General features: G+C 32.9%; 2 protein-coding genes across 4 annotated transcripts; both read left to right on the top strand.

Moving 5' to 3' along the window:
- The first annotated feature begins 203 nt into the window (after positions 1-203).
- On the top strand, positions 204-4,506 carry LOC148603777 (killer cell lectin-like receptor subfamily G member 1). 3 transcript variants are annotated; one of them, XM_088553533.1, is made up of 7 exons: positions 443-610; positions 1,259-1,351; positions 1,467-1,571; positions 1,898-2,062; positions 2,405-2,505; positions 2,831-2,933; positions 4,291-4,506. In XM_088553533.1, the coding sequence occupies exons 1-7, from the start codon at positions 553-555 to the stop codon at positions 4,494-4,496; spliced, it is 831 nt and encodes a 276-aa protein (XP_088409659.1). In that variant the 5' UTR covers positions 443-552; the 3' UTR covers positions 4,497-4,506. The 3 variants fall into 3 exon arrangements, with proteins under 3 accessions (XP_088409661.1, XP_088409659.1, XP_088409660.1); XM_088553535.1 differs by lacking the exons at positions 443-610; positions 1,259-1,351 and adding an exon at positions 204-416; XM_088553534.1 differs by lacking the exon at positions 1,259-1,351 and having other exon boundaries at positions 445-610.
- Positions 4,507-8,589: 4,083 nt separating this feature from the next.
- On the top strand, positions 8,590-12,858 carry LOC148603776 (uncharacterized). Its single transcript, XM_088552610.1, has 6 exons — positions 8,590-8,752; positions 9,381-9,479; positions 10,153-10,323; positions 11,430-11,530; positions 12,150-12,249; positions 12,555-12,858. Exons 1-6 carry the CDS (start codon positions 8,671-8,673, stop codon positions 12,764-12,766), a joined length of 765 nt encoding a protein of 254 aa, XP_088408736.1. The 5' UTR covers positions 8,590-8,670; the 3' UTR covers positions 12,767-12,858.
- The last annotated feature ends 1,064 nt before the right edge of the window (positions 12,859-13,922 follow it).

Here is a 13,922-nt window from a genome sequence, read left to right as displayed (position 1 = left end):
ACATACCAGGAGATGATATAAACGCCTTGCATATTTAATTACGTTATTTATGACAAAAACGCCAACTAAAATAGACATCAAAACAAGTTTGTAAAGTCCATAACGTTTTTTGTTCAGTTTCAAGTGACTTCAGAATAAACAGAACCGTGCTAATATATCAACAACAGTATCTTGTTTCCTCGAATGTACCAATACTAAGAGACACGAGAAACAGAAGACAAATCCTCGAATGTACCAATACTAAGAGACACGAGAAACAGAAGACAAATCCTCAAATGTACCAATACTAAGAGACACGAGAAACAGAGGACAAATCCTCGAATGTACCAATACTAAGAGACACGAGAAACAGAAGAAAAATAGTAGGATATGTAAATGAATTGGATTGTAACGCGTGTTTTCCGTCTTCAATATGTGTAAGTATTGTTGAAATTATCATTTCTTAATATTATCACGCTAAATCAATAATCTAAAAGAAAAGCATTCACTATTACGTACATATCGGATTCCCGTTAAACGACAAAATTAATTTTGTATACCAAGGGACTCAGGATGTTTAAACTGGTTCTCCTTTTGAAGCTAATAACTTTCTTCTTTCTCCAGACAGACGGTAAGACTCAAGTACGATAAGAAATCGCTATTGAATAAGACATTGTAAATGTATGCAAGCGTTGAAACTTCATTCTTACAAGGACATGATTTATAATATATTGATATTTTCGCATGCATTGTAAGATTAGATATGCCGGTTTAGTTGGTCGTTTCTTAACCAAACATTGAAACTGCCTTAAACCGGAACCCGTTTAAAATTGGTTTTGTTAAGCTGGGTTCAAAATATATTTAACTTAATTTTAAGAAACTTGTCAAAATGTCTGGTTGAAACCACTTATTCAGAGAGAGTTTGTTTAGACGGGTGCAATTTTAACAGTGTATTTGTACAGGAACGTGTTCGGGGAGCTTAAGTATCAGTCTTTGTAAGCATTAGACTGTTGATGAACACCATTTTGAAAGTGTCATTAGACTTATCAAATAAAAAAAGATAAGATTTTTCGAATTATATTGGTAAATTGAGTTAAGATTTTTTTTAAATGCACTGTTAATAACCATTTCAAGGGCAGACACCTTTGTTAAAACCCTCATTGTTCTTACATTCAATTAAAAAATTATGAACAAATCTAGTGATGCTGAGATCAAATAATAGTCTTTTCAAACAGAGAAATAATCTTAGAGAAGATGTGCATTTATAAATTATATATAGGCAATTTTGACCAGAGATTCATAAGAGAGATCGCCAAGGGACGATCATTTAGATACTCACGAGGGAAAGACGGTCATCATGACTTTCACAGAGGTAAGAAGATTGTTGACAAAACTTAAACTATGTTTAAGAAAGCAAAATCATTACTTGTCATGCCGAAAACTATTCATTTATAACTGCATGTAACAAGTTATTGATTTATTTTTAGTACGACTATTCACATTTAGTCACGGACACAGAGGGTTCCACAGATCGGCAATAAATATATATAATCATTACAAGTCGAATCACTACAGTTGTCCCAGAAGACCTGGTTTGTAACAATTTACACGATAATTAGTTGCATTATTTCGCTAATTGTTGCTATAGCAACAACATTTTGAATTGTTTTACTGAAACGGGAGAGTATTTACATTTATGCAGATTTTCGCATTTCCATAAATTTACAATAAATTCATTATTATTGTAAAAAACTCTATATAGATACATTTGATATTTATATTCATTCAGAAATGGTTTATTTTGCTAATAAATAATACACTATTGCTATTTTCTAAAAAAAAAAAAAAAAAAAAAAAAAAAAAAGGAACACTGCTTTTTAAGGCTGTTGAACATAATGGTACATTTGTCTTCATATAGCAAAGTACTCTGACATTAACAATCTACTTAATGGACAAGTAGAGGTCTGGAAACCAGTCCCTGGAAACACAGCTGCTTTCTCGTGTAATACTAAATATACGCTATGTGGTAATGACGTAATAACGTGTAATTTAAGCGGCCAGTGGGATGGTTCAATGCCTGTATGTGAGTACAACCTTCTACATATTCTATATATGTCAAAAATATTAACGATTATATATTAAATCAAGGAAATTAAGATTTGGTGCATACTTATATCAATTTATACACCCTTGGTTTATCAGTGATACAAAGAAAAGTACATATATAATTTCATTTATTAGGTTTCGCGATAAAGATTAGGATCCTCACATCTTTACTAAAGTACGCGGATATTCTACATCAAAGAACCGTTTAACATTCTTTAATTTAAATTATTTTTATGTTAAAGGGTACATTCAGAATTATCCTACGAATGACATATCATTCGACTTGCAGAACCATGTTAATAAGGTTTATTAATTGTAGGCATCACGGAAGACATTATTAGTGCTAAGAATTTTACTGTTGGACAAGGGAACTCTTTATACTACTTCAGCACAATAAAAAGAAGTTTCAATGGCTCTCAGGTGGGTTTGTTTAAACAGACAACAATATTGGCATCTTTAGGTGATAAAAAATATGATTTGTAGAATATTATGATGAAGATTATAGTGAAAAGGTTTGTGCAATTATTATCGTGTCTTTTAGTACAAATTTATAAATGAAATAACATAAATTACATATCATAGATCCATAATCAAGATAAATAATTATGTTACCAGTCTTATGTTGTTCAGTTTGTCCGTCCGTTTTATTTCTTCGTTCGTATCTCTTCCTTGGGAACTCATAGTTTCTTGTTGTCACAGTTTCTTGTTGTCATATCTCAATACATTGTTTATATCTTATTTGTAGAAATTTTGTGAAGGTCTTGGTGGAAACTTGGTTGCTATAAATTCTAGAGAAGAACAAGAATTTGTATCATGCGTAGCGTATAATATGGACAAATACATCAAACGTAATTTTATTTAATCGATTCCGTCTGTACAAAATTGATTAATCATATTGATAAAGAGTAATCAAGGGAACCAAGATTCTAGAGGAAGTTAAAGGAATGTAATCCAAGGACACAGATCAGACATGGAAGACAGACACACACAACAAAGAACATAAAACAAAACAAATACATAAAGTAACAAAAGTAAATGATCAACTCGGACTCCACTAAAGTCTGGAAGCATGGACCAGATGCACCGGTAGGGTAAGCGTCCTCTGCTTTTCTAGAAACACCCGCCGAGATGTTCATAAGAAGTCAAGTCCGGGGTAGACGAAAGAAGAAACGAAAAACCATGACACTTTAAACAAATCAGATTTCATAGTGCAGAAAGATACACCATAACGATCCACGAGTTCATGATGACGACCATAAAAGTTCTGTTATGATGAATTCAATCTTGTAGTAACATAAACTGGTTCCAGAAAACCTAATCATAACTAGTGTAGCCGATACAAAAAGTCTGCGTAACGTATAAGCTGTGATATGAACACTCAATACGCTCTTGCTGAAGGGATGTTGCCAGAGATTATGTAATATAATTTCTAAAATATAATTTAGCTTTTTTTAAAACATGCCTAGTACGTTTTGATTCAAATATTTTATATTACAATGAACGTTACGAATTTGTAACTTAATGTTCTGGTATGACCAACTGCAAATTAATTTATTCATGAGGAATGGCTAGGATGCTTCCTTGATAACTGCTTCCATTTCGATTGTAGTCATCACTACAGACGTTTTATGGTCGTCATCATGAACTCGTGGATCGTTATGATGTATCCATTTGCACTATGAAAACTGATTTATTCAACGGGTCATAGTTTTCCTTTCCTCGTTTGTCTACCCCCGACTTGACTTTTTATGAGCAATTCGGCGGGTGTTTTTAGTTACTTTATGTTCTTTGTTGTGTATGTCTGTTTTTCATGTCTGGTCTTTGTCCCTGGATTACATTCTTTTAATTACCGCTATAACTTGGTTGCCAGGTTTACTCTTTTAAACGTTTCTTAAAGCTATAAAAAATTCAAATTCTCGCCAGTGAAGGAACCTTTGCAGCAGAATGTAATGTTGAAAGTCTCTGATTTAAAGTACAAAACATGGTGTAGTCTTATCAAACACTGAATAACTTATTTTACACTACGTATCCATATCACAAAGTGTTTTTGTGCTCCTAGTTTATACAATTTAGACAAGTATGATGACCAAAATGATAAATATACTTCAGGTGAATATCGATACATTGGTTTGACTAAAAATGATAAATATTCTTCAGGTGAATATCGATACATTGGTTTGACTGAAAATGATAAATATACTTCAGGTGAATATCGATACATTGGTTTGACTAAAAACGATAAAGATGAATGGGAGTGGTCCAATGGTGAAAGTTTAAGTTTCGAATACAGACTGACTGAATTAGATGGTATATGCATGGCCATGATTGCAAGCACAGGCTATTTGTGGACACCTGGAACAAATGCAACTGCTTGCGATTATCCAAGAAAGTTCATATGTGAAATAAACTAGTTGAACATTATTCTAAATTGATTACTTCCATTATTGCCCCGCAGTATAATATAAATGTTTGTAGATAAAATGGGCATACTTACGCTACCAGAGCCTCTGGTCCAAACCTTGATTATGCTTTTTTGTGGAATCCGGGTTGCCTATTTATTCCTTTGGTTATCTGTTCGCGTGGGTACTTGTTATAGCTGAATCAGGCAAAATAGTCTTTATTCCAAGAATTAAGGATATCAATTTCCTTGTTCTAATAATGGTTTCTTTGGTTTTACTTTCTATAATGCCATTATAGAATACAAAATAGCAATCAATTTTTTTATGCTGTACACGTGTTTTAATGATTAATCTTTCACCAGTAACATGCAACTCAAATATGTAGGAAGGTCTATATCTAACACTCAATTGTATACAAAATTACTCAATACCAAAGATATGATAAAAATGTGAATATAATTTTTGTCTGTTTTTTTGTTTTATGTTATTATTGCAATTCCCTTCTGAATCATACAAGTGAAGAAATTTCCCATAGACATAATTTTCTTCTTTTTTGTAGAACAGTATGGTTTATGATATAAATAACAAGAGTTTTTATCTTTACTTCTTTTAGGTGAAGATATCTTGGCTTTCACTTTCATCAATAGGAAATTGCACGCTTGTTCTTATTAAAGTATAATCAACGGAACCAATATTCTAAAGAATGTAATCCAGGGACAATGATCAGACATGGAAAACAGACATACACAGCGAAGAAGTAACTAAAATCATACATATAAAGTAACAAAAGCAAATAAGCACCTCGGACTCCACTAAAAATTGGGAGCATGGACCAGGCGCACCAATAGGGTAAGCGTCCTCTGCTTTTCTAGAAACACCCGACGAGTTGCTCATAAAAAATCAAGTACGGGGTAGACAAACGAGGAAAGGAAAACTATGACACGTTGAATAAATCAGTTTTCAGGATGCAAATATAAACTGATTTATTCAACGAAATGGAACACAATAACGATCCACGAGTTCATGATGACAACCATAACATTTCTGTAGTGAAGACTTCAATCTTCTAACAACATAACCCTGTTCCAGAAGCTTATTTGTTAGAATTCTTGCGCGATGCAAAACCTCTTCGTAGTTTCGGCAAGCTCTGGCATAACCTATGAGTTGTGATATGAACACTCCATACGCAGGTGCTGAAGGGATGTTGCCACAAATAAAAGGAAAGTTGACAATTCTGAATGAAATGTCATCACGTTTGTCGTAAAGTGTGGTCAACAGTACCTAAGTATTGGTCAAGATATTAGGCTGTCTTCACAGTGTCTGTAGTATATCTCAAGTTCTTTGCGGTAGATGCAATGTATCAAATCCCCAAAGTTAGGATTGTTTAAAGATAATGTAAAGGTATGTTGATGAGTTTGCAAAATGTAGTTATAAACACTCACTATAACTTTATAAGTGACGTGACTCATTTGTTGATTATAAAAATCAAAAACCAAACGGAAGTAACATCTTTTGTTTTTTTTTTTTTTTATATTTTCTAACACTATAAGAAGTTACACCACACGGCAAGCAAAACCCAGTTATACTTGATCTTATTCAACATTGTTTTTTTTCCCATACAAACAGGGCCTAGAAGATATGCTCACCGTGTAAAAGGTAGAGAACTGGCGTATTAAGTGATAAACAAAACTTTGTATCAATAAGTCCTCTGAGTCGTACTGCTATTAAAATGTAAGATTTTCTAAATAGAACATCAGTTGGATTAGGAGGATAGTTTCTCTCGTAGGCCATTGGAACACTTATGGTAATAAGCTTTGCCCCATTCGTGGGCGTTTTTTTAGCATACGTGCATGAAGGAAGGTTTTTAAAAGGGTACTATTAAAAGTTAACAAACTACTACCTCGTTCATTTAGTTTCAATATCTGTAACAAAGATGATGCATTATCTATGAATAATTCTTATTTCAAAGATGAATTACACTTAAATACTAATAACCAAAATGAAATAAAAAATGTAATTGATACAAAATATTCTTCATACCTATATCGCAGGCAATACATAGAGGACAAAGGACATTATGATTTTCAGCCTATGGAGTATGTATTCCACAGTTGATTCGCTACTGTCGTTTATGAAATTTGTACAATGACTGTCCTTGTAGGACGAAATACAAGTTAGATTCTTAAACATAGTTATGTTCTATCTTTGTTCGTGTAATCACAGAAGTACTTTCATAGCCATCATCACAATTTGGTTGACCGAAATAAATTCAAATCTAAGATGAGGCAGGATAATTTAGTTAGATTTAACGTCTTATTTGGTTCAGAACCCACCGAACTTAATGATTATCGATTTTTACTTCTTTGCAGTGCTTATTTGTATTTAGTTTGCGCTGTATATTTTAACTGAATGGTAGTTGGCACCACAAATGTGTATTTAGGTTTTACACTGATGCATTTGTTATGTTCACTATATCTTGTGTAACTTGTGTAAAAGTCTTATTAATAACTCGAAGATGTTGGCAAATGCTTTTTAGCAATAAAATGTCAGTATGGTCGGTAAGTTTTTAACAGGGAGTTGGCATACTAAGAAAAACATTTGAATATATATTAATTAGTATAGCATAAAAGTCTTATGAATAACTCGAAAATGCTGACAAAAAACCCTCTGCATACGGATAAGATCCTTTACGATCATGAGACATAAGTTACAGCATACATTGTGCAAAACGTAGAAGACAATGTTCATTTCCATTCGTATGTTGCAATATTTTGTCAGCCCGTGCTAAGGGTTTTTGTTTTATATTACAGGTCAAACGTGATGCCAAACCTTACATAAGATACTCATTTTAGAGTCATTTGATTTTCGGGGGGTATGGATTTTTTTTAAATAGTTGGTTTCTGGAAAATGTGGATGAAAAATAATATGTCTTATCACTGGAAAGAAAAAAATCTTCTCCTCTGACACTACTCTACCAATTGAAACAAAACTTGCTATGAATGTTCCTTGGAGTATCCTGCCTAGAATTGATGTTGGGATTTTTGATCCGTTGAAAAACATGGCAACCGTTCCTAAACACAGAACATAGCAGTTAGAAAGTAGTTTTTTTGGCATATACCTCCAAAACCGATAGGTTTAGCTAAATTCTGACATGGGCAAAAATTGTCCAGCATGATGCGATCTATCTGCAGTTAAAGTTTCATTTCAATTCATTAAGCCATATTGAAGTTATTGCCCTTTTTCAAAGTTTTTCTTCTCCTCTGACACATTTTTACCAATTGAAACGAAACTTGATACGAATGTTCCTCTCAATATCCTTCATAGAACTGATGTGGGAATTTTTGATTCGTAGAAAAACATGGCAACCGTTCGTAAACACAGAACATAGGGGTTAGACAGTGGTTGTTCGCATATATTTTCAAAACTGTTAGGTTTAGCCAAATTCTTTCAATAGCTAAAATGATATCTTATTTTTAGGACTACAAAAGTCTTCAGGCATAAAAGTTGTCAGACGACTCCTTATAAGACTTATTGCCCTTGAAATGGGAAAAAAAGGAATTTTTTTTTATAGTTTTCAGCCAATGGCTTGAAAACTATGATAGATAGAAACTTTCAATTGCTGAAATGATCCTTATGATAAGTCCTACCAAAGTCATCTTGAATCAAACTTGTTAGACAACTTCTTGTTAAATGTATTGTCTTTAAAAGACGGAATTCAACCAGATGAGCGATTCATGTTCATGGGAGCCTCTTGTTACCCTTCAGTTTCTGCGTTCAATATTGTACTTAAAATTCGTGTGCATAGTTCTTGCTATTTATAATGCGTTGCCTGTTATCTTGATCAAGTTTTTGTTCAAGGATTCAAAATATCCTGTTCCCCGTCTAATCATAGTATCTTATTTTAAAAACCCTAAGACGAATGCGAATTGATTTCTCAACCAAAAAAATAAAAAGTTTCTTTTTATAACATAAAATATTAAGAATAATTCGGGATATTTTTGTCAGGTAATAACAAACGTAAGGCGACATATGTTTTCCTTTACTTGATTGTCACATTTTTACGCATCAAAGCAACTATCATATTTTTTAGTGATTTTTCCGTCTATTTCAGTTTACTAGAAATTTGAATATTAAGTCAATATTTAATACCAGCTACTGAATTTTAACACGCTAAGATTTTAGTAAAATGAACTTAGACATCAGTTCAATGATAGTCAAACTTGGACTGCTGTTACTGCTTTTCTATACAACAATTCAAAATGTAGACGGTATGTATATTATTTATAAATCATAGACTTTTTCACACACATCGTTCAATGGGCAATATTTTATTTGGGTTCATACATGTACTGAATAGAATTTGTCTAAAGTGTGTAAATGCTTGCGCATTGGGTGTTGTGAGCATTGCTCGTTACATTTCTTTACACTGGTCCCTTTTTAGTTAGACAAACACTCAAATACGAATATCTATATCGGAAACTAAACCAACGCAAGAAAAAATAATGTCGAGGGCCACTGGCAACCTCACTAGACAGGATAAAGCATATCATGCAAAGCAACAGGGGTCCACTGGGGACCGCGGAGGTGTACTTTATTGGAAACAGAATAGTAAGACAACATTGAAAATAATGAATGTAAATGAAGGCCATATATCTTTTCACTGGGATATTAATTTGCAAAACTTTTAATGATTCAAGAAGTTAGAGGTTAATTATTAGTGCCCATTGTTACACTTTCTTCATTTTTTACCCGCGATTGCTTAATTAATGAAGGTTAATAACAAAATTACCGGACTGATAATTTCTAGGCTGAAGTCAAAAGGGAAGTAAGTGTAACAAATGGGAATACCAAGGTAAAAACTAGAAAATTGAAACCCATCGTATTTTTTATTTACAGCCAGGCGTTTTCCGCACGCCCCAAAAGAACGATATCATAATCCAAGGATTCGACTATATAATTACCGACCAAGAGTGAAGTACTGTTCAGTAAGACCCGGTAAAGAATTAAGTATACACACTGTAAGAATCAGGCAAACATGGAAAAATCTTAAACAAGCATGTAAAAAAAAACCTACCGATTTGATAAGATAATTTCACTTAATGGTGATTTCTTTACTTGAAAAGACCACTATTCAATGTCTGCATCATTTGATTGGTTTAGAATTTTTTTCAATAGAATGTTTAAAAATGAGGTTTTTGAATCATCTACCCTTGAAATCTCCATTTTCAGTGCATTTCAATGATATTATAACTCAGTATAACTGATGGTGCAAATAGTCAAATTACACTTTCAAAAATGGTGTGTTTTATTCAATGTTTCACCCACTGTTTGATTCCTACAGAAACTGACACTTAACAATGTTGAATTCATAATGCTTTTCAAATTCCTTTTTTTGGGTCATGTTCGTGGTTTCGACGCACTTAAACATTTTCAATAAGTTTAGTTCCTGAAGGGAATTAAGTCAATAAACAAAATCGACAATGAAAACAATAAAAACAAAGAAGCCACAAAATGTTTTTCAATGTCAGCAATCAGGAGTTTAAAAAAAGTCCAATATATACCTCATCTGCACAACTGTTCTACTGAATTATGACTTGTTTAATGAAGAATTCATGTCACACATCGATGGTATAATATCATTCAACAAATGTATTATTATCTAATGTAGCAAATTCGAAGCACTCTAACATCTTTGTTCTACCTAACGGACAAGTAGACGTCGGAAAACCACTCGTTGGTGCAACTGCTACTTTCACATGTAACGACAAGTTTACGCTCTGTGGTTATGATAAAACTACATGTACATCTACCGGTCAGTGGAACAGAATAATGCCGACATGTAAGTATGGCTTGATAGTCTTGAATTAGTAGCGTAAACGTTTATCAAATGCTTGTCCTGTCAGCAATAAAGTAGATTTGCTTCTACTGGACAAATACATAAATTCTTACTGTCAGTTTTACTGGTCTGTATATTTTGAGATGGGAAAATTTGAAAGTAAAAAAATACATTCCTACTAAATAATGATAATAGATATGATAAATATGACAAAGAGACAACAACCTCACCAGGATGAAAAAATGTATATTCTCAAGGTCACTAATGGGTCTCCAATAATGACACTCACACAACAGGGTAGGCTTAAGTTGGCCCCAGATCAACATTGTACACATGTACAAAGAAAGAGTTACTCTTATATACTACAGTATAGTGTTTGAAAACATATCTTATTCAGCACAATACATATTACAGTCTACACCATTCGATCGACCACTTTACTGATAGACATGAACGGTTTGTTTCTGGTTTCACTACTTTTCGAAGATCAGAAATTGACGGGAACTGTAACATGACCGTCGACATTTAGTGGGAATGATGATAAAGACAACAAATAGCGAACACAATTTTACCAATTTCTCAGACCATTTCTACCACATATTTTCCATTTGTGAAATAACTTTTGATTCGAGTTTTTGCCACCTGAGGAAAGTGTTGTTTTTTTTTTTCAAACTGCATAAATGATCTAATCTAAATTAAACAGTTCGAACAATATTTATTGTGACTGTTCCATTATGTTTTTATGACAACAAAGTAAGGTCCAAATAGTTAATTTGGCTACTTTTTTTTCTGAAAAGCAATATCAGAAATGTATATAACACTTTAAGCACGATAGATTTTAACGGTTTAAAGTGGGTTAATTTGTTTCGTCGGTCTTGTTAAATTAATGATATTAATATCAAGGTATGCAATATCAAGGTATGCAAGAACCTAGTGAAGAATTTGTTCAGACATCAGAACTATATTGCGGACTTTCTTTCATGAATATTATACTATATAGTGCAAATACAGAGACAAACACTATAAGTTTCTCCTATAATTACAATGTACATTTACACCTCAAATCTTGAGGGCAATAGTTTTAAATGTCTGATTTTTGTTTTATTTAGGCGTTAAAGCTAACACCTCAGAAGACAAAAATGTCACTGTTTTGTATGGAAACTCGAAATATTTCTTCAGCAAGGATAAAAAGAATTTTACTAGTGCACAGGTTCGTTATCTATTCTGATGGAATGATAGAAATGGGCGATTAGACAAACACTACATAATGATTTAGATACATATTAGGTGAATTAATAAGACGGGAATATAGGGAAGGTTATTTCGCCTAAAAATTTAAAATATAGCTAAGGGCACTGAGTGGTCTCTTTCATACCCTGATTCACTATTAATGATTGACAGAGACGGAAGATTCATAACTAAAATGATATTGAATCCAATTAACTTCAATAATTGTCAAAGCACCCGATGTTACGACTACGGGAAACATTTTTTCTTCTGTCCTAAATGGAAACAGTTTACATAGGGTGGTCACACATTATTTTAATAAGATCGTGGCATATAAAACGACACAAAATGATATATTCTTTTCATGTCACACTGAAATCAAAAGTTCATAAGTAAAAATTAATATGTGTTTACATTTCTGTTGTTAGGATTTGTCTACTATCGTAGAGCACTGATAAATTTATTAACAAATATTTTACAAATTGAAGAAATGACAAACATGAAACAATGTCAAAATTGTGATAGTCAATGCAATAAATGTAAGAGCCTAGTCTAGATACAACTTCATTCTTTGTTTAATATATGATGAAATGTGATTTTAGGCATTTTGTGAAAGTCTTGGTGGAAACCTTGTTGCCATCAATTCAAAGGAGGAACAGGAGTTTATATCATGCGTCGTCCTCTCAATGGATCGAAGTGGAAGTAAGTTGAGCAGTCAATATTTCTTTTTTATTTCTTACAAAACACAACATGAAATGAAATAAAATGTTATCCGATCTTCACACTTCTGCTGTTTAATCTTATTCGAGCGATATATTATCAGAAGAATACTGTACAATTTCATAAACACTGCCGATTATTGATTACATAATTACCTGATTTTGCCACCATCGATGAAATAGAACTACAGCTTATTTTAACAAACTAACAAATTTCACTACTTCACAGTGTAACACTAGATTTAAAAATCACAAATGTTTTACATGAGTAAAATGCTTTCTGTTTAGATTATGCTTACGATCGGTTCATTGGATTAACCAAAATAGAAAGAAAATGGGTGTGGATTAACGGTGAAGAATTAACATTTACCAATTGGTTCGGTAGGATTCCTACCAGAGATGTATGTGGTGGTATTGCAGTAGTTGTGCTTTATGAATGGTTAGATTATGCACAACAATGCTCATCAGATAAGCCATTTATCTGTGAAATGAATTTGTGACATGCTTTTATTTCTGGACAAAACTGTAGTTAACACAAATCAATTGAAATAAATTACTACATATTTCATAAAATAAACAAAATCCTTAAATATTTAATATATGCTTTTAACCACTAACAAAGGCAACAAATGTTACGAACCAACCAACGTATTACTTGTGTTATAGGAAATATGACGCTTCCTTCCACTTACTGAATACCAAAATTTCAAAAGTTCCCTAGCAAACCGACGTATATTGCAGAGTAATCAAGGGAACCAAGGTTACAGCGGTAATCAAAATAATGTAATCCGGGGACAAAGACCAGACATGGAAAATAGACATACACAACAACGAACATAAAGTAACTAAAATCATACATACAAAGTAACAAAAGCAAATGAGCAACTTTGACTCCACTAAAATCTGAGAGCATGGGCCAGATGCACCGGTAGGGTAAGCGTCCTCTGATTTTCTAGAAACACCCACTGAGTTGCTCTATAAAGTCCGGGGTAGACAAAAGAGGAAAGGAAAACTATGGCACATTGAACAAATCAGTTTTCATGGCGCAGATGGATACACCGTAGCGAGGTCTGCAGGGTCTGCCCATTACACACCTAAATTCTTATTCTCGAGTTTTGTGATCAGGTTTCCAAAAGACCAGTATAATATATAATATCATTTTGGAACAAACCCTACACTACTTTTATTCTATCTTCATCTAAATGATGCTAAATTTTACGACTGCAATAAAATACAAAACACTAGACTTGTCCATTAAATTCTGTTACTCTTAAATCCAATTTACCTTAGTGAATTCGGAATGAAATAGACAATGAATACACATTCTTCTGTTACATACTTAGGCTTTTACATAGATGTCGTCTAACATTGACATTCCGATATTTAATTTTCTCTTTCTGAGTAGTAATGTACAAAGATCTCAAAGCTATAGATAACTAATTTTTTTACTTTTAATTTGTTAACGTCCCTTTCTAAGCGATACTTCGAAATTCCCAGAATTTGAGAATATATGAAACGTAATTAGAACACTGCAGAACTGATAAAATCTAGGCAGTAGTCAAGATAAAAAGTCTAAAAGGAAAACATTTAATACTTGTGGTGTTCATCACTATTTGATTGGCCGGTACGACGTTTCTGTCCCAGATATTAAACACG

Source organism: Perna viridis, chromosome 11 (assembly GCF_037379345.1).
Source record: "Perna viridis isolate PV_CMFRI_1.1 ecotype Kerala chromosome 11, ASM3737934v1, whole genome shotgun sequence".
Classification (NCBI taxonomy): Eukaryota; Metazoa; Mollusca; class Bivalvia; order Mytilida; family Mytilidae; genus Perna; species Perna viridis.
This window is presented reverse-complemented; position numbering and strand designations above follow the sequence as displayed.

Coding starts and splice junctions, on each gene's coding strand:
- LOC148603777 (XM_088553533.1), top strand. CDS start 553: ATGTTTAAACTGGTTCTCCTTTTGAAGCTAATAACTTTCTTCTTTCTC. Junction 611..1,258: donor CTTCTTTCTCCAGACAGACG/GTAAGACTCAAG, acceptor AATTATATATAG/GCAATTTTGACCAGAGATTC. Junction 2,934..4,290: donor TATGGACAAATACATCAAAC/GTAATTTTATTT, acceptor AATATACTTCAG/GTGAATATCGATACATTGGT.
- LOC148603776 (XM_088552610.1), top strand. CDS start 8,671: ATGAACTTAGACATCAGTTCAATGATAGTCAAACTTGGACTGCTGTTA. Junction 8,753..9,380: donor AACAATTCAAAATGTAGACG/GTATGTATATTA, acceptor TTTTATTTACAG/CCAGGCGTTTTCCGCACGCC. Junction 9,480..10,152: donor GTACTGTTCAGTAAGACCCG/GTAAAGAATTAA, acceptor TATCTAATGTAG/CAAATTCGAAGCACTCTAAC.